At 44.6% G+C, this 26,207-nt stretch overlaps 1 protein-coding gene across 1 annotated transcript in view; it reads right to left on the reverse strand.

The window, feature by feature from the left end:
• RELN (reelin) overlaps positions 1-26,207 on the reverse strand; it is a 1,711,021-nt gene that overhangs the window by 581,441 nt on the left and 1,103,373 nt on the right. The window contains exon 20 of the mRNA XM_078679027.1: positions 9,559-9,795. Within this exon, the coding sequence (XP_078535153.1) occupies positions 9,559-9,795 (237 nt within the window). The remainder of the gene's footprint in view (positions 1-9,558; positions 9,796-26,207) is intronic.

A 26,207-nucleotide genomic window follows, 5' to 3' on the forward strand; every position in this document is an offset into this window, starting at 1 on the left:
AACAAGGCAAGTCAAAACAAGCCATTCAATAAGAAGCAAGCAAATGAGAGTGACAATGAAGCCAAACAACTGCAAACCAACTGTATATTATTGTTAAGACCACAATAGGTCTTTCTCAACCAGACAGCTTGCACTGTCTGGTCACCGAGACTTAAAAGGATCAAGAGCTGCAGAATAACCCCACTGGTCTTTCAGAGGCCTGCCCACCACATTCACAGCAAGACTAATGAGATGATCCTCAAATAATGTTAAATCTGTCCTCATAAATTTGTTAATTACATTTGTAATTACAGTGCCCATCAAGCATGGGGCATGAGGCACGGAAAGATGGTGCTCCCACCATACAGAATGCGCTAAGATGAAAGAACAAAATTATGGTCATTAGATCACAGTGCTAAAACATTTTGGGCCACTACATCCCCAAAGTTAAGACACATAACTACATTTGAGGCAAGGTTAATAAAAAAAAAAGGAAATGAAATTAACGAATTAAGTGATTTAATAAACTTAAAAAGGTGGTATCCCTCTGAGACATGTCAAATAGGAGTGATATTTGCATATTGACCATTTTAAGTAAGATAAAAAAATATATATATATATATATAATTATTAAATATATTTATAGGTTAGAGTTAGGGTAATACATCAAAGCAACTATAAATTAATAATATATTTAAAGACTAGGTGTGAAATGTAATCATTTCAATAAAAACACTAAGTTGAAAGGGGATATATTATCAACGTATTTTAATTTAATAGAATAATATATTTAAAGGTTTGGGTCAGGTTAATAAATAAAATAAATTATGTAGGAATAAAATATATTTTGAGACTATGGCTCAGTTAATTAGAAAATTAACTACATTTAATGGTTAGCGTTCTGTTCATTATATTAAACTGAATTATAGGACACTTTAATAAATAAATAAAAATACTTAGAGGTCAAATATTTAAACATAATATAGTTACAATGGCAAATAAAATTAAATATGCATGAAAAATATAATTTATTGAATGTTGGTGTAGATATTGGGCAGCCCTGATTGATATAGTGGTGGTCATAGTAATGATAAAATGAATTGAAAATTACATTGATGAGGTAGTGGTGGTAGATATAGAGCCTGCAACGTAGTGATTCACAGTGAAGTGGCGTTCAAGGCTGTAACCTACATCTGTAATGATGAGCCTCACCACCAACTCAAACAAACAAACAAAGAAACACATTATCTCTTGGCTGACTCAGATAGCTTAACACACACTGGACACTGTATTTAGCAATTCAGAGCTGCGGAAACATGACAGAGATTAATCCTATTCCCTGGAGCAACCATTAACTCATCTCAATGAACCATAACCCTCGAACTAAACTTTTAATCAACTCTATGTCTCACTTGAGAACATAGAGACAATCCAAAAAACTCTTTACGGAGAACTCTGAGACCAACCTTACAAAAACAATAGCAGCATGGACCAGATAAACTTAAGAGAGAGTATTTATGACTCGATTAAACTGATTTCAACCAAATTATCCTCCTGGGAACATCAAGACAACAAAAGAGTAAAAAGAAGAACCACTGGATGACTGATGAACTGAACAGGATAAAAGCACACATGTACACTCTTAACCATACAACCTACATGACCCAACACATCTACAAAAACACAGTATACTGTCAACATCAAGCATCAAAAAAGCAAAGAAACCTACCACTGAAACAGGATCTCTTTGGGCAAATGCCCCATAACAGATCTACTCTTGATTCTAGCAGAATTCCGCAGGGCAGAATATACAAATATATCAGCACCACCAGCTCAGAGCTTGTGGGACCAAACAACTCATCATAATGTCATCTCCAAAGCTAAAGCAACAGATGAAAGGAAGAGTATGCAGTGCAAGACAGCCTACAAATGCAGCTCACTAGAGAAAAATGCACCAATTCAGCTCTTTAAAAAAAAAAATAACCTCATGAAATTTCATGAGCTAGTGAGATTACGTCGACATGTTGGTATACCCTCAGACTCATCCCACCTATCTTCATCAAGGCCAATTCCAACACTGAACATTGTCAGCAAGTGCCTAACCACAAGCACGCTCCCACAGAACTCAAAACATCATGTGTATCCCACTAATTAAAATGAGCAACTTGGACCAATGGAGCCAAACAACTATATTCCTATTGTTTATAGTCCATTTCTTGGAAAAATAATAGACAGGGCCACCTTCTCCCAGATCTCAAAGTTCAGCAAGCGGACTTCATCTGGGGAAGACGTGTGAAATCCGCTCTTATCTCCATTTGGGATGAGCTGAAATGTTCAGTGGATAAAGAGAGTTAGTCCACTTCTTATCCCGGACCTACCAGCAGCATACTTACAACATACACCACAAAGCATTATTAAAGTGGCTAAATGATATTTACTCTAACTAGGCTGAGGATACCCAAATTATCACAAACTGGATAAACCAAAGAACTAGTCAACCAATTAACTAAATCCACATATTTTATCATGGGGACCTTCCAACACATCTCCCCTCACCTGGGCTTCGTGCAAATGGTCCAGGCAACAATATCACTTGTTTTATGATGCCTGGACTATGACAATGGAATATGCCAAGGAGTAGCAATCTCTGATATGAAACATATAAAGTAAATTCAAAATTCAGCAGCAAAACAACGTCTGTACCTAAAAAATTCTCAATAACATCTCATCAGCTCTGAAGGCTCTTAATTGGACTCTTCTTGCCAGAAGATGCACTTTGAACTATTGCACATAACACACAAGGTAATAAAGAGATCTGGACCATTCTTTTAAAAGATGAAGCTCAAGAAATACTGCTAAAAATAGGACGCTGTGATCCAGGTTGGCACTACAACTATTTGCCCCTCTATATAATAAAACTATCAGTGGTACATGGTTCCCTGCACAATCTGCTAAGCTATAGAATTCATTCACAGCAAAAATATGCGTCATCAAGAATAATCTGGGTTTAAGAGGCTGCAGAAATCTTTGCTCTGCCCCACCTAAAACTCAAGAGAGCAAATAGAGTAATGATCTCACAACCAACAGGCAGGGGGACTTACCCTAACCCCACAAAATCATAAAAACAGCAATCCCTGACCATCAACGAAAATTACAGTGATCCAAAACAGTATATGGTACACAATATCAGCATATGTATTATTCCACGTTGCAGCTGCAAATAGGTAGGATGGCAAAGACCTGTGTCTATTTGAATCTAAGTTAAAGATAAATTGATCACTATCATAGAAAGACCAGCACCTCTTAGTAAACTAATAAATCTGAAAGTTACAACTCACTTAATTAGAAATGATTACAATTAAAAGATCTCTTCTTCTACTAATTGCATGTAAACACACATAATTGACTGCATGCCCCCCATGTATCCCACAATCACAGACACCATCAAGAATGCTAAATGATAACTAAAACATCTGCAACAACTAACTTCCTCTAGTCTATAAACAGTATGCAACTAACTGTTTACCAACTTTAACAGTTTGGCTTAATCTATAACTAATAAAAAATACTTACAACTAACACTAGAAACTAGCATCGGGCTCCAACGAGAAGAGATACAACAACTCCCTAATAGGTAGTAAAAAGATACATACATTCACAGTAAAATACTACAAAATCTCTCAGTGGAAAATCACTTATTAACAAACAGGGCTGATTGCCATTGTGTGTCCGAAACCCCTTCTCCCTACCCCTAACTGAGCATGTGAAATACAAAAACCTTCACAACACTTCCATTCTTTATGCACTTTTCTTTAATATGACTGCTCAGATACAGACTCAAGGTAATAGGCTAGAATCTTCTATGGGTACTGTTTTCTTTGGTCTCTTTAACAAAGTTGTTAAGAACAGTCATTCTGACTGAGCTGACCTTAACTTATCAGACAGCGACCGATTTTAAGTAATGTTCAAGTCCATGGAATTCTTCAAAATTACGAGAGGGCAGTACCATCTTACTTAGGCACACATCAGTTGAACTTCCTCACATGATAGTTTTATTAACCTGTTGAGGGTACATATGCTCCCAATCTCAATTTCATTGTATATCCTTGTTAACTCATTTATTCCCATAATATCAAAGTACCGAAGTCATGTAGTGAATGTGCACTCATTCACTCACTTGCCTCTTTCTTTCACTATCCTACAAATTGGTCTATGACTGTGATCTTTGTGGGGTGTCTTAGTTACGTGAAGCCGAAATTGTGGCTTGTAATCCTCAAGTGTGGGATTCTTGTGGCAGGTGCAAATGCTGTCCTTCGTGCCCCGGACGGACCAAATTGTGGCCTCGGCTCTAACCTCTTGTCAACTACACGCACAAACATAACCAGCTGACAAAGAAGGGTGAGTGAATCAACGTACCTTTCCTTACTATATACACAGCCTCCTGACATTAGAGACGGCTGAATCCTTTGGTCCTGAAGAAAAGCCAACCGACCCATATGGGCAGCATTGGCTGAAACATGCCGACCAACCTTTCACCAGGTGCATTGGACCAATAAATATCCATATAAGCACTGTCTGCCTTCTGTAACCTTACCCCTCCTGTGTGAAAATAAAGACAATCCACACAAGAGAGAATATACTTTTAATTTTTTATTTTACTGCACTTTTCCCACTCACAACTGTCATACATCAGGCAGTCTCCCTCCTGGGGTAGGATAATGGAACACTTGGAGAACGGGATACTCAGGTGCTAAGGCCCAATAATGGCTCATTCCACTTAATCAAATAAGCAGAGATTCGAGATATACTGCTGCTTCTCAGAATCTTAAGAATCGGCAATGCTTTGGGGGAATGGGAATGAGAAAATAAGCATCCTGAAGGTCGAGAGTCATCATGTACTCTCCGTGGTTCAGGAGCTGGAAGAAGTCTTGGAGAACAACTATACAAAATGATTGTTTTCTTAGATATGTGTTTAATCTCCACAGGTCTAAAATGGGCCTCCATTCCCCTGTCTTTTTCTTGATCGGGATCAAGTAGGAATAAACCCCCTTTTCCCTCTGATTGTGTGGTACTCTTTCTATTGTGCCCTTATAGAGCATGGAACATATTTCCCTTTGTAGCTGAGCAAGATGAAGAGGGGATGACCCTGTTGGAGGGCTATGAGGTGGTCGCTTTGTAAGTTCCAATGTATGGCCTTAGGAGACTGGATCTAAAACTCACTTTTCCATTGTGATGAACTTCCAATGAGGCAGATAGCTTGTTATTTGGCCCCCAATTGCTTCTGCTGCATGCGTGTGAGTAACCGGCAAGTTTGTCCTGTCAACGTTTCCTAAGTGTGTCTCTTTCCTGGGAAGCTAGTTTCCTCCTTGTAGTTTGTTTGCTTTAAGCTGCTGAGGTGGTTGTCTGTACTGTTGTTTAGGGTATTGTTGTCTGTACTGTTGTTGGAAGAGCTGGTACTGTTATGATCAATAAGGTAGGTATCCTCCTCCATATGAGAACATATCCCTACCTCTTGCCCCATGAAAAGGCTTGCAGCTCATTTGTAACTAACCCAGCAATTTTGTAGTGTCCGTGTTTATAGATTGTAACACCTCATCAATGTGTCTACCAAATAATGCCTCTCTGTCAAAAGGCTTGTCTAGAATTTTACTCTGGACTTCAGGTCTTGAGGAAGTAGCCTTAAGCCAACCCTGCCTGTGGAGAACAGCTGCACCTGCCAATTGCAGAAGACCTGTGGAGGCGATATCCATTGCACAATCAATAATGTCTGAAGAGGATTGTTCGCCTTCTTATAGAATCTTTCTTGCCTTTGTCCTTACCTCCTCTGGTAACCGATCTATGTAAGGAGAAATATCAGACCACATCTGCCTGTCGTATCTGCCAAGAATCTACAAAGAATTAGCCGCTCTAACCGTTATAGTTGACATTGAGGAAAATCTCTTTCCTATGTTATCAATACATCTACCCTCTCTATTTGGTATCGTTGATATAGCCGTAGAGAGGTTCCTGGAACGGCGCTGAGCTGCTTGCATTATGATAGAATCTGGATTAGGATGTCCTATCAAACAGGCTAGTGAATTTTCAGGTCTCTTATATTTTTGATCCAACCTAAGTGGGACAGCAGACACTGTTGCTAGATTTGTCATAATGTTCACATCTTCCTTCTAGATATAGTCTACAACGGGGATAACTCTAACAGATTTTCTAGCCCGCTCTTTACAATCATTAAGAAAACAATCTGATTGTTTCACTGGCATTGGCAACTCAAATAGTTTTGCTGCTCGCGCCATCAGAGTATGGAAACTCCCAATATCATCAGGAGGGGAGCCCACCGGATAAGGAAGTGGCGGTGAGGAAGCCAGCAGCAGGTAATCATCTCATTCATTCAACACACTGCAGTCATCTGGTACTTCACCCTCTTCTCTGTCCTCATCTGAGGAAACCACATAATCTGTAGGCAGAATGCAATGTCGGAAGCTGGAGTTCTTTTTGGTGGATGGATTGCCAGTAAATTATGCAGTGTCTGAGAAATAGGAGGTTGAATTTAAGAAGTGCGAATTGTTTGTGGTGGTGATGTAGCCTGAGTGTGCTCTGGAAATCTTTTATAATAGTCCCGCAGCATGCTGTGTAAGTCGTGAACCAAAGCTCTTGGTACCTGCACCATCTCTGCCTGGGGCTCATGATGTACTTAGGGATGGTAATGCTTCATATATGATGTACACTTATCCATAAATTGTGTTCCTGAGGAATAATAATCTTCCTCACACTATTCCTCTCCTCTTGATATTTGACATGTATTTTTGAAGGACTATGTGCTGTTCTGAAAGGACCTTCATCCTCTGATTCGTCCACATCTAACAAGTAAGTTGGTGGAAGATGTGAAACTTTGCTCAACAATGTGTGTTAAGGTATTATTGAAACTAATGGAGAATGAAGCGATTATCTCATTGATGGTATCATCAACTTTGGCATCAACAATGGCCTTGCTGACATTATCGGGTCTTTGCCTTCAACAGTGTTACCTCTATTGCCATCAATGTAGTGGTTGATGGGTTTTTCGTCTATTATGTTCCCATAGGTGAGATCGTAGGTGCAGTGACCGATGATGATGGTAGCATCATTGCTGACTATGCCATTGTGACAGTCTTATCGATGTCGTCGCCGATGGGCTAATTTCCTTAATGGTGTAGTCGGCAACGGCGTGGCTACCTTTGTCTATGTTGTCGTCATTGATGGTTTCGTCTATGGTTATTTCTCTAGAGTGGATTTCTCCATTGACTGCACTGATGAGGGCTTTTTAAACTGTAACAATAATCTTGGAGAAGGTGTTGCTGGCTCTGATTTTGATATTTTTTAGGTGACATCCTCTTTAGAATGCTTGTGCAAATGCTCAGTAGACAAAATATGCTCCTTAGATGACCCATGTTGAGTCTTTTTGTGAGCTTTTTAGGTGGCTCACAAGACATGTCCCTCCGCCCTTTCTCTTTCTTCTTTTTGAGACTTCTTTATCTTAGAACAATCATCCTACTCATCAAATAGAGGAGCGTCCCTGGTCCTGAGCTTTTAGAGCCGTAACAACAGCCTCCCCTCTCTATCATTTAAAGTTTATTAGGCAAAAGTACGGCAAATCTTACAGTCTTTTACCTTATGAGAAGGGTAACAGGAGATAACAGGAACCAACACTGGGTGGAAGACAACATTAGGATATTGCTCAAGCCCTGATGAAGTCTCACAGGGACGAAACGCATTGGCTGGTCCAAATGAATTGCTTCTGTCAAATTGGCATTTTTTAAAATAAAATTTGAATCAAAGCAGCTTGCAAGACTCCTAAATAACTTTTATTCATCTCATCATGACTACTTGGTCTATTGCTGGAGAACAGTTTAACCATCTGTTGATTTTGTAACAGATAATCCTGTATAGAATTGAATGCTCATTTGTTATTTCTTTACCTTGTGTTGAGTGGCCTCTTGGCAATGGGGTCACAAAAGTAGAGCGTTGGAGGAAACAGAATTGGTATTAATTACACACCATAGCACCATGTGGAGCCCACATTGCCAGTGTGCTTTTTACTAAGATGAATAAAAGGCATTGCCATTTACAATGCCAATAGCTTAAACTCTTGCAAATGTGAGACCTATTGCATTGCAAATGCTTGTGTGTTTTAGTTATTACTACAGTGCATAAAAAGTCTGAATCACACCAGGGCACTTTGTAGCATTGAAAACATTACACAATGTGCAGCTGTGATTCTAGTGCGTGCAGATGTAGACTAATGCATTAGAAACATTCACCAACTAGGTGTGGTGTTGAATTCAAGACTTCAGCTGAGGCTTGAGCTGGAGTTCAATGGCCTTGTCTAGTATGTGAGCCCCATAGAGGTTAGCGACTTTGTAGGTTTTTTCGGCAGTGGAACTAAGTTCTAAGCGATTAGCACTAATGGAGAGGGAGACAGACAGCTAATGGGAAGAGGTTGTCCGAAAGAATAAGGGGAAGGTGTGAAAAAGGAGAGGGGGAGCTAGTCATCATTTAGAGTTGGAGGTGGGCAAAAAAAGAAGGTAGATGGGACAATATGACATGAGCACTGCACAGATTGTCCCTATAGATATTTCAAAAGCAGATGCTCCTTCAGTACATTTTTGACAGAGTAGGGCTAATTGTCTATTCTAAGTGCGTTATTCCATATTCTGGGTGAGAATCTTGAGAAGATCTTTTTTCACATCTGGTCACTCCAAAGGAAAGTGGAGCACTGGAGTTTAGGTAACTGCCTGGTGTTTTGAGTTTAGATCAGAGATAACTAGGTGGGCTGGGCACACACTTAGCTTCTGATGCTCTCATATCCTTGCTTGTATTGATGGTGGCCGCCCATTGACGCTTCAGCATGGATCAAGGATATGCTTGAGTCCTCCGTGTCCCACCATACGCCTGTACTTGCTTTAAGTTCAAAATTGATTTTTATTGGGGAAATACACAGGACAGCCGGTGCTTTCATATCCAGTGCTTAATTTGTAAATGAAAGTGTGCCGGTGCCCAGCGCACTACTCAGAAGCAGGTTGTCCATGAAATTAAACATTGGTGTGTGGAATAACGAGGCTGGTAGTCTTTACTCCTCTATCATACACTCCCTGCCTCTTTATCTCATTATTACAGGTTCCTGCTTTTTCCCTTTCGACGTTTTTGCTCTGTAAATAAGTGCCAGTGCTCCACACTGGCAGTCACCGGCTCAAATTAGGCACTGCATATGACCTGCCCTGTTTCTTGGAAATAGAGGGCAATGCTGGTTTCCCCCTCCTTTCTTTCATGACCCAAAATGTGCCCCAGATGTATAAATGTAGCTTGATACCCTGATTTCTTTTTCATATGCCCAAAATATGTGATAAAGCAAGAGAAACCATTTTGTCCCCAAATCCCCAGGTACTTCTACATGGCCCTTCATATGCACAGAAATATTTCTGCATTTCTATTGGCCAGGCCTGTGCATGTGTCCCTATTTCCACACTCAAACCGAAGCGCATTATAGGCTTGTATGCACAGCAGCAATTCTTTGGTATGTCACTGTTCGCGCGCATTGGGTCTTACCACAGCGTCCAGTCATGGCCACAGTAGGGTTGCACGTTTCCCAGGTAGAATCCCAAAGACTGGGTGACCTCCACCAGGTTGGTGAAATCGAGGCTAATGCTGTTGAAGAGCACTGACGTCATGATGATCTCATCGATGGCCCACGCGTCCTGGCCCTGGCCAGAGTGGTACGGCTGCCACCATCTGAACTGGATCCCAAACTGTTTTGCCTCCTCTGGTAGATTTACCGATATTATTCTGAAAGGAAAACATAGGCACTTTAGAAAAAGTCATTATGCAAAATATTTCCTTTAGAAATATCAGAGGTGTGAATGAGTTTCCACAGGGTGAGGATTTCGCTCAGCTTTTTTTTTTTTTAAATCAGAGTACACGATGCGGTATCGAACAACAGTTTGAATTTCTCTACTCTTGTTTGGAAAATACTTTAAAAAATATTTCAATAACAGTTATTGGGTTGAGTGTAAATGTAATTTCTTTGGAAGATAACAGTTGCGAGGTTCAGGACAGTGGTGAGTATGTGTGCAACAGAAAAAACGAAAATGCCGTTACTCAGGTTTAAAAAAAAACCAATTTAGACTAATAAATACCATTCCAGCCCAATAACTAGCTCCACGATCTGAATGGACTCCACTGGATTTTTCTTCATGGTCGTTTTTTTTATATTTCCCAAAAACATACGTGCTATAAAATGGCTCCAGTAAAGCAACTTGGAAGTGGATAACTGAACGTTCTAATAAATGAATCTTTTCTTTTAAGGTATGATATGACAAAACATGGGCTAAGCTCACTAGGGGCCAGATGTATCAAAGGGTGTTGCCCATTCTGTGTCTATGGGGAAATGCGTTGATACATAAGTACCTGTGCACTCGGTCAAGAGATGGAGTGCATGGGTACTGGCTTTGTCATGGTGGTGGTGGCAGCAGACCTGTGCTTGGGAACACATGTAAAATGTATGTCTCATTTCCATTGGACATTAGGGGCATTAACAGGGGAGGGCACACATGGACTGCTGGGGCCTAATTACTTGGAATGCTATGGCGGTGGATTGTGTGCATTGTGCTCGCACAATATTGCATTTACGTTTTTTACCGAAATTCGAACTGAGTAAAGGGTTTTATATGCGATTTTTTTAACTCCAAGCTGTGCAAATGACGGTGCACATTTGTAACAGCACCAGTGTAATCTATCCCGGAGATGTTTGTGCAAAACGGTACCTGCAAAGATTCTCTAAATTTAATTGGTAATGTTAGTGAACGAGTACACTGCAGTAGCGGTCCATGTCCTTGCAAAGGGGACGATGGGGACAACAGACAACCAAATATATATATATATTTTTTAAGAACGTATCTCCCCTTCAAAGCTCCTCTCTGGCTCCGTGCAATGCAGGTACAGGCTCCCAGAATCTCCTGACTTTGCTTTCATGCTGAGAGCAGCATCAGGATTGGCCAGAGCTCTCTGCATTTGTGCTCCCAGGTAGACGGGAGCCTGTTCCACCTGTCTCCAACCCAGCAACACAGCTCGTGTTGGACACAGCTTCAGCGCGCATGATAGTTTGTCCAGCCTGAGATGGTCGGGCAAATCGTAACACGGACTGACAACTGTGCACAGGCGGGCAACTAGAGCCAAATTTCGGGGGGGGGGGGCTGGAAAATATTTCGGGCGGGGGCTAATTCTTCCAACCACCAGCCTCGTTATTCCACACACCAAGTGGCTGTAGGAAGGGGTGAACACACTACAATAGCCTCATTTACAACTAAAGGGTCTTTTAAAGACCTGTTAAGTACTCGGGTGCGGCTGCAATTAGGTGCTCGCCAGCCCGCGAAGCTGTCTCAGCCCGGGCTGACACACACGACGGGGGGCTGAAGCCCCGTGAGCCCAATGGGTGTTGCGCGCCTGACTGTGCACCTCCCACTCCCACTCTTCCTCTCATCCCCATGGTTCCGGCCCTTAAACACAATGCTAAAAAAAAAAAAAAAAAAAACAGGATTATTATCGTTTTATTTTCCATTTTTTTGTCTGCTGGCAAGGGGGGGGGCTCCTCCGCCATAGTGTAATCTGTTTAATCCGGACACGAAGTTATATAAATCAACAGCACATCCTTCTCACACCCAGCATAGCAGCTGAAGACATGTAACTAGGATACAAAGGGCTCTTTGCCCCTCAAACTGGACAGCTGCATGTCAGAAGTATAAGCAGTTAAAATAAATTGACAAATTTGCACCAGAATGCACATTTATTTCTAAAAACTAAAGGTCACATTTAATCAGAAAGCACTTGGGGTTTTGAAATGAAACAGTGTTCAAGGGGTATCATCAGAATTGGGCAGTATGACTGACACACACAATAAAGTGTTGAACCATCTTGCATCATTTTTACTATTTGGACAGTAATAGTTGAAACGCCCATAAACCGATTAACCGCTTTGCATCATTTTGACTTCAACTTCGAGCATGCTGACAAAGCACCACAGTGCCTGACTATGAAATCATGATCTGCCAAAGTAACAGCATGGCATTTTCTCCAATTAAACATCAATAGTGCTGTCTGTATGCAGGAACAATTGTGGTGAATGAGGAAACTTGAAATTACTCCAGATCCTAGCAATTTTGCTATGCTGCAGAGGAAGTTTGCCCTGGGTCTGCACAATTTAGCATTCATCTTAGAGAACAAGTTACTTGCCTACAGCAATGCCTTATCTGATAAAGACTCTATCTAGATTCCTTACCCTAGAACTATCCTCAGGCGCTAGACTGCACCCAGAAACATTTTGAGCCATACTCCTGAGTGTTAGTAGGTGGCGTTGTTTGGTTCCGTGTGGCGTCGTCCGCACTGGAAGTGACGTGTATGATACTTGTATAGGCGCCACGTGGGTGGACGGATGTAAGTTACTTTCTCGACTTTCCATGCCAGGAGAACCGAGCCACAATGAGCACTAACTACTGATTTGACAAACTAAGTCCCGTAAAAGGGTGTTCCCTACACTGTAATTATTTCACAGAATGGGGAGGATGAGAGGGTCAGAAAAGAATCTGCAGATAGATAGAGTCTCTACCAGATAAGGTGTAACAGAAGGTAAGTAACTTGTTTATCTGATAGAGAATTCTAGCAGAAGATTCCTTACCTTAGAACAGAAACCCAAGCAAAACCTCAATAGAGGTGAGACTGCAAAACTAATTTATATTAGTAAGTCCTGGAGGACCGAACAAGCTAAGTGCCTGTCATGACTGACCTAACTGTCCAGGCAGTAGTGCTTGGTGAAAGTGCGCAGTGAGGCCACACTGCTGCCTTGCAGATGTCTTGGTCCGGGATGTTGTGCACTAACACAGTGGTCACAGCCTTGGCCTTCGTGGAGTAAGCCAGCAAGCCCTCAGGGGGCTGCTTCTTAGCCAATGTGTAGCAGATCTGAATGCATAGGAAAATCCATTGTGAAATGGTTCTCTTCTGTACTGCCTTCTCTTTTTTTTGCTCCAACATAGCCCACATAGAGTCGATAGTCCATCCAGAATTCTCTTGTGCGGCCAAGGTAGAATGACAACACTTTTTTGGGATCCAGACAGTGGGGTCTCTCCTCCTCTTTGGAAGGATGAAGTGGACCAAAAGTAGTGGACTGGGTGATGCTTTGACCCACTTGGAATGGAGTCACACCTTTGGCAGGAAGGAGGTACGTGTCTGGAGAATCAGCTTGTCAGGATAGAAAGAGCTGTAAATAAGCTGTGCCGAGAGTGCCTCTAATTGGCTGACCATCCTAGCTAATGTTATGGCTTGAGATGGCAACTTGGAGAGGCTCGAATGGCGTATACATGAGAAAAGTGAGAAGAAAATTGAGGTCCCACTGAGGCATTATTTTATTTATTTATTTAATGAGTTTTATATAGCGCTAGCTAGACCCATAGGTATCAGAGCTCCTTACATTAGGTTACACACTGTTACAGAAAATGATAACAATTACACATTACATCAAAAATAAGCAACACATTGAGAGAGGAAAGAAAGGTGAGACAAATAGAGCGGGGGGAAGGGGAAGTGTGAGGGGGAGTATGAGGGAAAGGACGGCAGAAGGGACAAAAGGAAGTCTGCCCAAAGACCGACTGGGTAGGTGACGTCCAAGGGAGGAACCCAAAGCCCATCTCCCCTTTAGCTAAACAAGGTAGCTCCATCGGGCATCAGTCAAATAGCTAGGTCTCAACTGACATGGGAAAGTTCATAGAAGAAAGTCCAGTGGACAAACAGGGTGGGAACTACGAGCAAGGACGGGTGAGGGCAAAGGTCAATAGCTGGAAAGCGAAGAAGAGTAGAGTGGAAAGGGGTAAAGGGTAGGGTGGAGGGGGAGGAGGGAGATAAGGTCAGGAGAAACGCAGGAGAGTTTGTCCAAAGACCGGCTGGGTAGGTGATGTCCAAGGAGGGAATCCATAATCCATCTCCCCTTTAGCTCGCGAGGTAGCTCCATTGGGCATCAGTCAAAAAGGCTAGGTCTCAACTGTCATGGGGAAGTTCTCAGAGAAAATGTCCTGGTGGGTGAGCAAGAAAGGGTCGGGTAAGGGCGCGGGTCAAGATCAGGACGATGACCAATAATTTTAGACCAGGAGAGATAGAGCATTGAGGAGGGTCCCACTGAGGCGGCCATCTCGAGGTCAGGCAAGGGGGATGAGTCCTTGAAGTTCGAATTCAACCGGTCCCCAATATTCTCTGTTAGAGGCAGAGCAGGGGGGCATGAGGGAACCGCCAGTTTTGTGGAGCCACGGGCAGAGTATCATCGACAGGGGCTTAAATGCAGAATATCATGAAGTTTACAAGTGGTAATGGCACCTTGCAAGATAAGCTGGTCTCAGGCTACGAGTATTTGGCAGATAGCCCCCCAGCTTCTTAAAAAGGGAATAAATGGATTGAACTTAACGTTGCAGCAATTACAGATGGGTGTATTGCTGATTTAATTTTGCCGTGGTCGAAGTCCCAGGTGCCATCTTAGGGTCAGGCACCGCACTGAGGTAGATCGCCCAGCTGAGAAGATCAATTTCCATGCAGAAATGTTCCCCATAAACAGCAACAGTAATGCTCAAAATTGCCAGTAGACTGCAGCACAGCTCCGCAGGAGAAGATTGCATGCATCCTGTACCTTTCAAACCAGCGCCATCTTAGGGTCAGGCCGCTTTAGTTAAGAGTCACTCGTAGTGCAAAACTTTCTTAAGCATAGTAACAAAGGTTGAAATACCTTGTCGAGAGGTGAGGTCGTTCACATCACCTGAAACGGGTTCTCAGGAGGGCAATCCGGTTCTTTTCCGGGCCTTCTGTAATGATTTTAGCAATGTTCCTCTTCATCCGCCATCATGTTCCTGCATGTTGCTTTTGATGGCGAAGTAGCAGTGGTAATACTGTTTCAACCAGCGCAATTCCTAAAATCTCGATGTCACCTGCAGGAGCATCGCTCCTTCCAATTAAAGTTAAGATTATGTGAAGCGCACCTCACAGCTACTGCGGTCGTCTGCAGATTAAGGATCTTGAGAGTGGATCTCCGTCCCAGGCTTCAAGGGCACTCACAGGCGCTGTTACCAGCCTCCAAGTCCGAAAGTTGTCAGCGACCGGAAACCACAAACAGGAGGGGGCCCCTTGCTCCGGCGATCTCTTGGTTACTCGCTGGGTCCTGCATCTGCCAGGGAATAGTTGTTTTTCGGGGCTCGCGCAGGTCCTAAGAACGGGAGGGGTGCTCATATCGGCTCCGCTGATCGCTCATCACCGGGGCATCTGTTACCAGCCTGGGAGGCAGCGAGGCGAGGATCAGTGTTCCCTGCCATAGGGAAAAACATATGTTGCAGGCCTTTACAGAACCTAGCCACTATGGGAGACTTAAAGAGAGAGGATTGATCTGGCAACCTAAAAAATGCCAAGATGGCAGAAAGGTAATCCTTAATTGTCCCCAGAGCAGAGCCCTGCTGGGTCAAGGAGAATGAAAACAATAGAACTAGAGAGAGGGATCTAGAAAGGTGGTCAATGAAGTGGGAAGCACACCATGACACAAACTAGTCCCAACGGTAGGTGAATGGGTAGCGAAGGGACGCCTAGCTCTCAGAATAAGGTTACAGACATCATGAGAAAGGTCAAAAGCTGTTGTCTGGTGCCACTCAATCTCCACGTATGAAGGTGAGGAGTGCACACGTTTAGGTGCAGAACCCTCCACTGTTGTTGCAACAGAGAGAGGCAGCCTGACTGGAGGAACGAAGGTCATGCTAAACAACTCAGTATACCAGCCTGTCTGCACCCAACCCGAAGCCATAGGGATGACTTTGGCCCGGTCATTCCTGATCTCCTTGAGAACTCTGGGCAAGAGTGATATTAGGGAAAAGACATGCCGGAGGCCGGAGATCCCCTGGAGACAGAAAGTGTCTCAGAGCGAGAGTCGCCATGGAAACTCCAGCATGCAAAATTGATGACATTGTGTGTTCTCAGATGTAACTAAGGCTCTCCCCACTGTTGTGAGAGACCTTACATCACTCTGGATGGAGACACCACTCGGGATTCACTAGGCATCTGCGGCTGAGTTTGTATGCTCTGGCGGTCAGAGACCAGGCCAGGTGTTGAACCACTAGAGAAATGCCCTGGCATTCCAGCTATGTCCAAAGACGCAGGGACTCTTGCCAAATGATCCACATTCCCACCCGCCCTATCAGTTGTAATACCACATGGCAGTGGTGTTGTCCGTGAACACCTGCACCGGTTTTCCCTTGATCGAAGGAAGAAAGGCTTTTGGTGCCAAGTTAATTGCCTAGAGCTCCAACAGGTTGATGTTTAGCTCGGACTCCGCTGGAGACCAAAGGCCCTTGATCTTCACCTCTCCCAGATGTCTCCTGCGGCCCAGGAGTGATGCATCTGTCACTACAGTCAGCTCCTGTTGCGAAAGGGAGAGGGGTCTGCCATTGACCCAATCGTGGTTAGCCACCACTGCAGAAACTCAGAACCTTTGCAGTTCTCTCTGAGATCTAAACCATGACGGAAAGATTTCCATGATGCTGAAGTTAATCTTGACAGCCACTGGGGCAACTGAGGGTCCAAAATCTCAGCTGCCCAACGCACCACCATTGCAGAAGAGGCTCCCTCCTCCGTAGCCATGGTAGAAGGAGAGACCAGGCCAGTGTCGGGCGAGGTGTTTAACCCACTTGTCTCGTGCCAGGTCCTCATACCAGTTGACCTGTTCCTGTTCTTCTTCAGGGAACTAGCAATCATAAGGGTCCTCAGGCCCTCCCATTTGTCTACCTCTCAGGCCTATCAAGTAAATAAGGTACTGGCTCCACTTCAGGAAGCATATACCTGGTCGGCTCTGTAGTGAGTGTCGGTCAACACCGCTCCGGCTCCTAGTGGAGTCAGGAATAACCACGGGCAGTGCTGTCTAGGTGAGTCAGCACTGGAGTGGGTAACGAGGAAGGTCTTGATCTCGCCAACGGCTCCGCTCTGGATCCAGAAAGTGATCCATGGTGCCCGACTGGCACCGAGGGCGAACTTGCCGGCATGTATTTAGTAGGAGCCCCTCCTGCGCCCAGGGGGCCCTTAGTGCTCAAGAGGGGTCACCCAAATTTGAGGCACATGGCCTCATAAAACTCTTTTAGCTGGGTGGGGTTCACTCCAGGAAAACTGGGGAAGCATGGAATGGACCCGGGTTCAGGTTCTGCCAACTCGCAGAGCCTGGGGTGCCAACACTCTCATGTCTCGTCAGAAGACTTTAACGGACATTCTTTTTGACTTCTTGGCCTTCTGTGTTAGTGGGACTTACCCGACTTCCACGACGATTCTGAGTGCTATGACGACCGTTGAGACCTTCCGCGCAAATGGGATCTCAAGCGTTGCGGAGTCAACCGATGTTAGGCGGCAAGGAGCTTGAGGGAGCACTCGCACAGCATCCTGGGGTTCATGCCGTGGCGAGCCCCACAGGTCTTGGAGTCGTGGTCCCACACTAAGCACCAAAAACACATCAAGTGGGTGTCTGTCACTGTGTCTGTCACCAATATCTGACTGTGACAGGCCACACATGGTTTGAAACCAGCTGGTTTCTAAGGTGACACACCAGGAGAAACCTCGAAAAAGTTCTTCAAAGACACAAAAAGCCAGTCAAAAAGTGCCTGAGGTGTTGCATATACCGGATCACCACTATCTAAAGCACAAAAAGGTAAGAACTGATGTGAGTATACCTAGGTGGCACCTATATAGATACAGCACATGTCATTTCCGGAGCAGACAATGCCACGTGGATCCGAACGATGGCACCTACTGGAGCGCAGGGGTCCTACTCCAAAATGTTCCTGACCCAGTCTGACACCTAGGGATAATTCTAAGGTAAGGAATCTGCAGCTAGAAGTCTCTATCAGATCAGAATTTTCTTGGATACCCAAAAATCCCCACAAACTCGTAGTTGGTGTTAATTATTGACCTGATAAATAACGTACCCCATGGCATTATTTATCTGGTGCAAGATATAGCACCTAAACTCGTAATCAGGCCCCAATTGGTTTGTGTATAGTATTAGAACATTACTAATGTTTGCACTGCTACAAATGATTTACAATGGGATTCTATTCAAATTCTATATGCTTCAGTCTAAATACAAAAGTACATTTGATGTATTCAATTGATTTATCGCGATGCATGCCTGCTCTTTCCTTGCATCCAGTGAAATCAGTGCCTACCTGTCAGTTCTAGTTATGATCTCCCAGGCACTATTTCTATATAGGTCTGTCTCTTACGAGAAGGCCCCTATAATGTCCATGGCAATTGTTTACCTTTTAGGTTCAGTGGGGAGCCCCTAACCTTCTCTACCAGCTCCATTTTCCTGCACCTCTCCCCACAGCTGTTCCTTCTTCCCAACCCACACTTTTGTGCAGGGCACTATGCCTCCCCTCATGGTCCCAGCACAGAGCTGGTTGAGGGGCCAGATCCTCATTCCTCTTTGGCATGATCAAGATAAAGCAGGTCTGGGAGTTAGTCATCTCACAGGAAAGGGTCTGCAAGTCCACTCAATTCTCATGGCAGAATGCTTGATAGCATGGTATGAAAGTCATTATCGAGGATAAGCCTCACTTCCAAGGACATGGACACGGAAACAGAAAAGAGAACTGTCCAGATATCTTCATAATACCCCACCCAATTCCCTTAAATTAGCAGTATGTGTCAACTGGTCCATGGTGCTCAGCTGCCTAAGCATTGGCCTTCATCACTGGCAATCTTCACGGGGATCGTGGGGACAGAGAGGCCAGAAGATTGTAATATGCCTCCTATGATGGGTACTTTAAGAACAGAAGATGTGTTTCTGTCATATTCCAAACTCACACTTAAGGCAACATCCTACACCACATCAGCTTGTTACGTCTGACCTCACCTGCCTGGACTGGACCGGCGTTGTCACCGTTTGCAGTGAGCTCCTGCACACCAAATAATCTCATGGTGGGCAGCCACAGCTTTCTAAGCAACAAGGCATTTTTTTAAAAATCTTGCTAAAGTAAAGATTTGCAACAGAACACTAACACTCTCAACATCATATTTTGTCCCTCTACAAATGTCAACTCTTAATTCGATACTCTCAAATCCACACTCCAAGCAAACATGGGCAATCATGCACCCTTGAAGGTATGCTCATAAAAACCTGGGCTGCCATTCTAATAAGGTTGCCATAAGCTCACAAATAGCAAGAATAAATGACTCAAACAGTCACATCATATGGCATCATCATCATACCACCATCCATAATGAGTTCACTCTCCATTAAGCACTCATGCAACTGCTGAATACCATCTCCTCCCTTACCCAAGGCATCTTTCCTCAAGACTGAAGCAAGCCAGATTCAAACCAGAAAATGTCACGGCCTTCTGTCTGATAATCCACTGACTCTTTCTGAACAAGTTTACCGAGAAGCGGTCGCTTCCCAAAGAAATAGGAAATCAAGACTAAAGGTCTTGTTCAAGGCTACCTGTATCGATTCAGATGAGAACACAGATCAGCTAAAGCAGCATTGCAGGAGTTGATACTACTGTAGATTTCTATAAAAATTGTGATTCTTGTCTCATTGTTTTCCTCAATCTCTACAGCACTTTTGAGCTGAGTTCAACATGCATGACACCGGAGTGGTCTTTAATACACTTCTCTTGGGTGGTTCATGTCCTACCTGACTAAGAGATACCAGCTCATCCAATTGAGCACATCAAGCTTAGTAAATATGCCTGTAGCTAGTGACAACCCATGCTTGCAGTGCTTAAGATTGGGGTAGGTAGTGGCAAGAACCTGTAAGAAACTATTAAGGGTGCTCTTTTCTTCATCTGTAAGTTGGTTTGAGAAAACTCTTATGGAGCCTTTTTTGAGAGGTAGGTGAAAGTGTGACAGTTGCTAACAACTGGCAGAGTTCCCATTTGACCACTTTGCGGTGCCCTTTTTAGGTCTCGGCCTAGCGTTACACTGCTCAGCCGAGATTTTATGTCAACAGTGTATGGGGGCTTGAACCCGCCCCTCTTCTCCATTGGCTGGCTTCCTAAACGGAGGCCAGTCATTGGAGGAGAGGGGCGTCACTCCATTTAAGCTCCGTCTTTTTGGGACTGAGGGGTGTGTTTTTTGTGTTCTTTCTCTCCCTGACATCATCGGGAGAGAGCTCGCCCCTCATCACGCTGCCTGCACACGCCAGTCGGCCCTCTGGTGTTCCTTATTAACCAATCAGAGGTTCGACTGGCGCGTGCAGGCAGCGTGAGCAGATTCTGCCTCGCTTTTCTTGTTTTCGTCTTTTCGTGTGCCCACCCTGCTTATTTGCCGCCATTTGTATCCATTTATAGGTAATCTGAGCAGGTGCCCGCTTTTTAATATTTAAATTTCCGAGGGTGCCTACCCCTCTCTTTGCCCCATGTTAGTGCCTCGAGGAAATCACCGCCGCAGCCCGGCTCGCACATGAAGCCAGGCAACCTGTGTGGTGACGTGGGCGGGGCCGAGAGGAAAGAGGAAGACAGAAGCTGCCGGGAGCCCAGCCCGCGCTCCTGCACCTGGAGGAGAAGTGAGCCGTGACCAGGGCAACTGCGAGGCTCCCCTGCCTGAGGGAGAGCCCCGCGACGTCTGCCCTGACAAAGCCGGAAGGAATCCCCGAGGCAGGGCTCCCACAGCCGCGGTGCGAGCCCTGCGTGCCGGCCAAGAGGAGATCTTCGACGACGGGAAGCCGGTGAGTAAAAGCCGGCTGAAGGAGAAGGTGCGAGGTCGCGCACCCTGCCGGTGCCCCATACCCGAGCGGCCCCACTTGGCAGCGGGCCGCTCCAACAGTGAGGCATTGTTGTTGGTAGAGCCTAAGGGCTCTGACAAAGCTCCGAATGAGCGTTGTACGCAGTCTAAACTTGCCGTCAAGTGAACTGCAAAGGGCAGCGCTCCCTTGCAGTGAGTCATTTACTGTTTTTAAAACATTTGAATCCCGCAGCCTGCTCACATCAGAGTTGGCACAAAAGTCGCAGTGCGGGAATGCCACCAAAGCTGTAAGACTACAATCACTTTCACCTTATTCCTGTCTGTTACCCCCACCTCTCCACCCAGTCACCCAAGCGTAAGAGGTTTCTCGAGGAAAATAGTATGTTATTGTTATTTGATGTGGTTGCCAGTGTGTACCAGGGACCAGGGTGCCCACAAGTGAGAATTGACCACCCAGCAGAATGTTTTTCCCTTAGCTTCGACATAGCGCTTGACTCTTGTACATCATAGTTTCATTTGAAAATGTAAGCTGCGTTGACAATCCCCCTGTCGCAAAAAACAAATTATACACGGTAGCATGATTGACGGATCCGCACTCATTTGGGACAGAATATTTCAGACAGAAAAACATCTTGGGCTCAACTACATTCTGGTGTGCATGCATGGGAAAGGGCCTTGCTGCATACGCTGTCAGCCTGAAAGAGTGATGTAGACTGGGAGACAGCTCTGCTGTTCACAACCTGAGAGATAGCCCTGCTGTACCGGTGCGAGTTAGTGGATTTTGCAATCAGTTTTTCTCGGGCGCGAATCTGGAATTGTTTTGCAGCTCGAGCAAGCCTGTTGGGTGCGAGTTAAAAGGCAGAGTGAAACCTGGGGCACCGGTTCGTTGTTAAAAGTTATGAACCCGTGTCTGTTGTAACTGGAAGCTTGACCCTTGACCCCAGTGTTGACACACCGTCGAGCAGGTCTGCTGAGATGGGAGTTCACCCTGATGTGGGTGTAAACGGAGGACTCTGCCGGATCAGGTGTCCGTTGATCGCATTTGTGTACCGCGAGCGATAGCTCTCCTGTCTCAAGAGTGAATTCACCAGAGCTGCAGCAATACACTCTCATACAGGGCTATAGGCAACACATGGAGCTTCAGTAACAGCATGTGGCTCTGGGTGTGTGTGCCTCTGTGTGTGTGTGCCTCTGTGTAAGTGCCTCTGTGTTTGTGTGTGTGCCTCTGTGTGTGTGTGGCTCTGTGTGTGTGTGTGTGTCTGTGTGTGTGTGTGTGTCTCTGTCTGTGTGTGTGTGTGTGTGGCTCTGTGTGTGTGTGTGTGTGTGGCTCTGTGTGTGTGTGTGTGTGGTTCTGTGTGTGGATCTGTGTGTGGCTCTGTGTGTGTGTCCGCCTCTGTGTGGCTCTGTGTGTGTGTCCGCCTCTGTGTGGCTCTGTGTGTGTGTGTGTGTGTGGCTCTGTGTGTGTGTCTGTGTGTGTGGGTGCAACTGCAATAGGTCTCGCATTTGTGAGAGATTAAGCTATTGGCATTGTAAATGACAATGTCATTTATTTATCTGTTTTCAAAACCAACACATAAATGAAAATTTTGTCATTTACAATGCCAATAGCTCTAACTTTTGCAAAGGCGAGACCGTTGCATTGTAAATGCTTGTTAATTAAGAGCAAGGGGAACTCTTTGATTTCTAATGGCGAACCCTCAGCTGGCTTGTCTGTTGGAAACTCCTCACAAGTTACCCTTTCATCAAAGGCTGCAAATGTTTAAATGATCTTGTACCTCATTTATTGGCTAAAGCAACCCAACTGCATCCAGCTTTAGGGCACAGAGTGGGACTCCATAAGGAGGTTGCCCGGCTCTGATCATTTTCATATGTGCCAAAGGCTAAGGTGTTCATTTAGAAGGCAGTCACCTTGCCTCCATGGTGGGGGTTGCTTTGAGAGGGAAAGAAAACACTATGTCTGACATGGAGAACCTGCCAGCATTCATGTTTTTTCCAAAGACCTAAATAAAACAAGTAATATCCTACGTGCATTGGATTGTTTTCACCGGTGTGTGGGGAACAGTTGTGTACTTTTCTCTGTGCAGAATTACGTGATGGACATGAGAAGTAAAACACACTGGCAGGCATGGCCAGAGAGGGTGATTCTTGCCCTGCATGTGTTGTACTCACCAAGCAGGTTTTTTCCAATGGAAGAACAGGAGTGGTGGCTTTAAAATTGGGAAAACCACCATCCCATGCACTCTAAAGGAGATGGAAGGTGCGCGAAATGGGTGGACAGGATAGGCACTGATCTTTGGCGGCTGTCATGTTGCCACTTGTTTTAAAATGACGACCAAATTACTCACTACCAGAGGTTTTTGTTAGTGTATGGCGTTGCTGATAATTGTGCAGAGTGCTTTAGCAAAATCCACCCTAAGGTTTGTCAGAACCATCATTTGCTGAAAATGAAAGTTATTCCTCACTATTTGTTTTTCTTTGTTACCATTTTCAACCTTGCCGGGATCCCGCTCTGCACTTCAGCTATTATAAGAGCAGTAGTTTTGTTTGAAATGTTGTTGTTTTTAGCTTTATACTGTGTTAAGGTGTATTTATATGTCTACATGTTTATCGCTTTATTTCATAACTGTTTGAATGTCAATGTTATCTCACTTAGCTCCTATCTGCCTCCACAGATTTTTCAAATTAAGCCTTAGGCTAGGCTCAGTACCAAAGGGGTGGTAGCATGTGAGACGCCATTGTTCACTCTTTATCAAGCTTTCAAGGAATATTTTTGGCTTGAGTCTCAGCGTCTTTTCCCTATTCATTGTTTGCTTGAAAACCCTTAATTTCTAACACTGACTAAAATCCATCAATGTTTTGATAATGGGGAGACAGAGGGAAATCGCATGTTTCTGAAATGCATCTTCAACTTCAGAGGCAAACGGCCGAAATGTGGCACACTGCTAGTGATCTGAAACGTTGCAGATGTTTAGCCACTTGCTTTTAATGATTTAAATGATATTATTTCTGTAAGTGGCAATAAAGGCGCACTATCAACATTTCTCATTTATAACTTCCAAAAAGATATGTTTTTACGCTTTTGATTACCAGCTGATCTTTGTATTCCTTCATGGTGGCTACACTAGAGCATATAATGCGAGCTCCCGCTTTGATTTTTTAAATATTTGGGATGAGTTGGGAGAGAAAGGAAGGCCTGGGCCTGTTGTAGAGAGAAAGCCAGACCCCCCCCCCCCCCCCCCTCCCGACCACCCCTTTGCTGTGGGGTGAAACACTCGCTCTGCTCTGCCATTGGGGCTCTTTTTAAAGATCTCACATGCTGGGAGACCTTTGCTCCCCGCAATCACTCACGATAGGCACACGCCTCCAATTTTAAAGCCACAGCCCTCGCTCAGATGAAAAATGCATCTGTCAAACGGTGGGCAAGATTAAATGTGTTTTCCCAGTAGAACATGAAATGCGCAATTATTTTTCATGTGACTGAAGATTAATTAAATAGCTGACGACAATGTGATTACAGAATGCTGCCACCGTCTATCTCAATTACACACCCGCACAAAAAATGTTGCTGTTTTACGGGGACCAGTACCCAAGGTGACGCCGCCTGCGCGCTGTTTAATCATCGTGATAGAGCGCATTAGCTCGGCTCGCGCGCAGCTCCATCGCAGGCCCCCTCCTGGAGTCGCGCCAGCCCTGGGGAGTGCTTCTCAGACGCACAGGGAAGGTGGCCATCCTATTAGTGTTTGCATCATTTCCCAGGAGGATTCTGGGCAAGAGTCCCCCCCCCCCTAATGATGCGTTGCGTTTGGATTCTGGGTAGGCGCCGCATCATATTTATTTGAAAACACCCACTTTTACGTGAAAACTAAACATTCCGATGCTATATATATTTGAATCCGAAAAGTTTTTTTGGATGTTGTCCAACTAATCTCTTAAATGATTTGGCAAGGCTCAATGGTAAGTCAAAAAATAGCCTTTTGCGTTTTCTGACTGTTGGGCCTGGCTCTTTCTGCAGGGTCACCCCAAACTTTTTGTCATCTCCTCCCTTTTTTTTCTTACCTTATTTTAGCTGGCTTTAAGATCCTGGCTTCCTTGAATCCAGTGGCAAAGTGAGCAAGGGACTCACGTCTGAGCATACCCTGCCAACTTATGGCGAACAAATCGGTACAATTTTGTAACCGACAGCAAGGCTTGACTCTGATGCATAGACCCGACTGCATGAATCTGAACCTACACACCATACAAAGGTACTTTGTCGATCGCCCTGCATAGGTTCCATTGCCGGCCTGCCTTCCATCGGTACAATTTTGTACCGCTTTGTTCGCCATAAGTTGGCAGGGTATGCTCAGACGTGAGTCCCTTGCTCACTTTGCCACTGGATTCAAGCAAGCCAGGCTGAAGACGGCTGAAATGCCAGAAATCGGTCCTAAGAAGCTTGTTTCTGGTCCAGGGAAGGCATGGCTTGACAGTTCGGGCTGGACTGTTCCCATGAGGCACAGGGTCAGACTGATTTGCATATGGCCATGTCTGAACTGGGGTGGCAGAGTGGGCTAAAGAACGGTGATGGATAAAACCCAAATCTTTTGACTGGGTGAGAGTTTTTGATTGGTTCAGATGCTCCGTCCATCACCTCCCCCTTTTGTACCTCTTTGTTTGCCATAAGTTGGAAGGGTATGCTCAGATGTGAGTCCCTTGCTCACTTTGCCACTGGATTCAAGCAACCCTGGCTGAAGACGGCTGAAATGCCAGAAACCAGTCCTAGGAAGCTTGTTTCCGGTCCAGCGAAGGCATGGCTTGACAGTTCGGGCTAAACTGTTCCCATGAGGCACAGGGTCAGACCAGGGGCGTAGCTAGAGCTTGTGGCGCCCGGGGCTATCCCTTAGAATGCCGCCCCAGGAGGGGTTTTGCCCCTGAGAAAGTGTCACTCCTCATAGCTGCCAAGGTTTCAGATTGCTATGAGTGACATTTTCAAAATTTCTGTGTAATTATGAGTGACATTCCAACGACTATGAGTGACACTTTCCCGCAAGAAAAATGAAGCAGTGAAGACGATGGAAACATACAAATGTCAGAAATTACACTAATTTGAGCATAGCTGCTAATGTTTCAGATTGCTTATGTGTGAAATTTCATAGATTCAGTGGATTTACGAAACGAAAGACATTTAACAACTAAATGTATGACAGTTAGAGCTACACTTTCTTGCGGCCAAAATCATGAAATGAAGTCCATGAAAACAGACACATTTCGGAAATCACACTGATTTGAGCAATAAGAAAGTCCAACTCAGTAGCATGTGCTTTTAAAGCAATTATTTAATTTTTAAATAATCAGCACCCACCACCCCAACCTCAGCTTCAGGTGTGGCTGAACCACAAAAATCAAAGGGTTCTCTGTGACAAAAGAATGAACCCACTGAGCTATCTACATATAATACAGTTCATTACAATACAATATGCTGG

Source organism: Lissotriton helveticus, chromosome 1_1 (genome assembly GCF_964261635.1).
Source record: "Lissotriton helveticus chromosome 1_1, aLisHel1.1, whole genome shotgun sequence".
Lineage (NCBI taxonomy): Eukaryota > Metazoa > Chordata > Amphibia > Caudata > Salamandridae > Lissotriton > Lissotriton helveticus.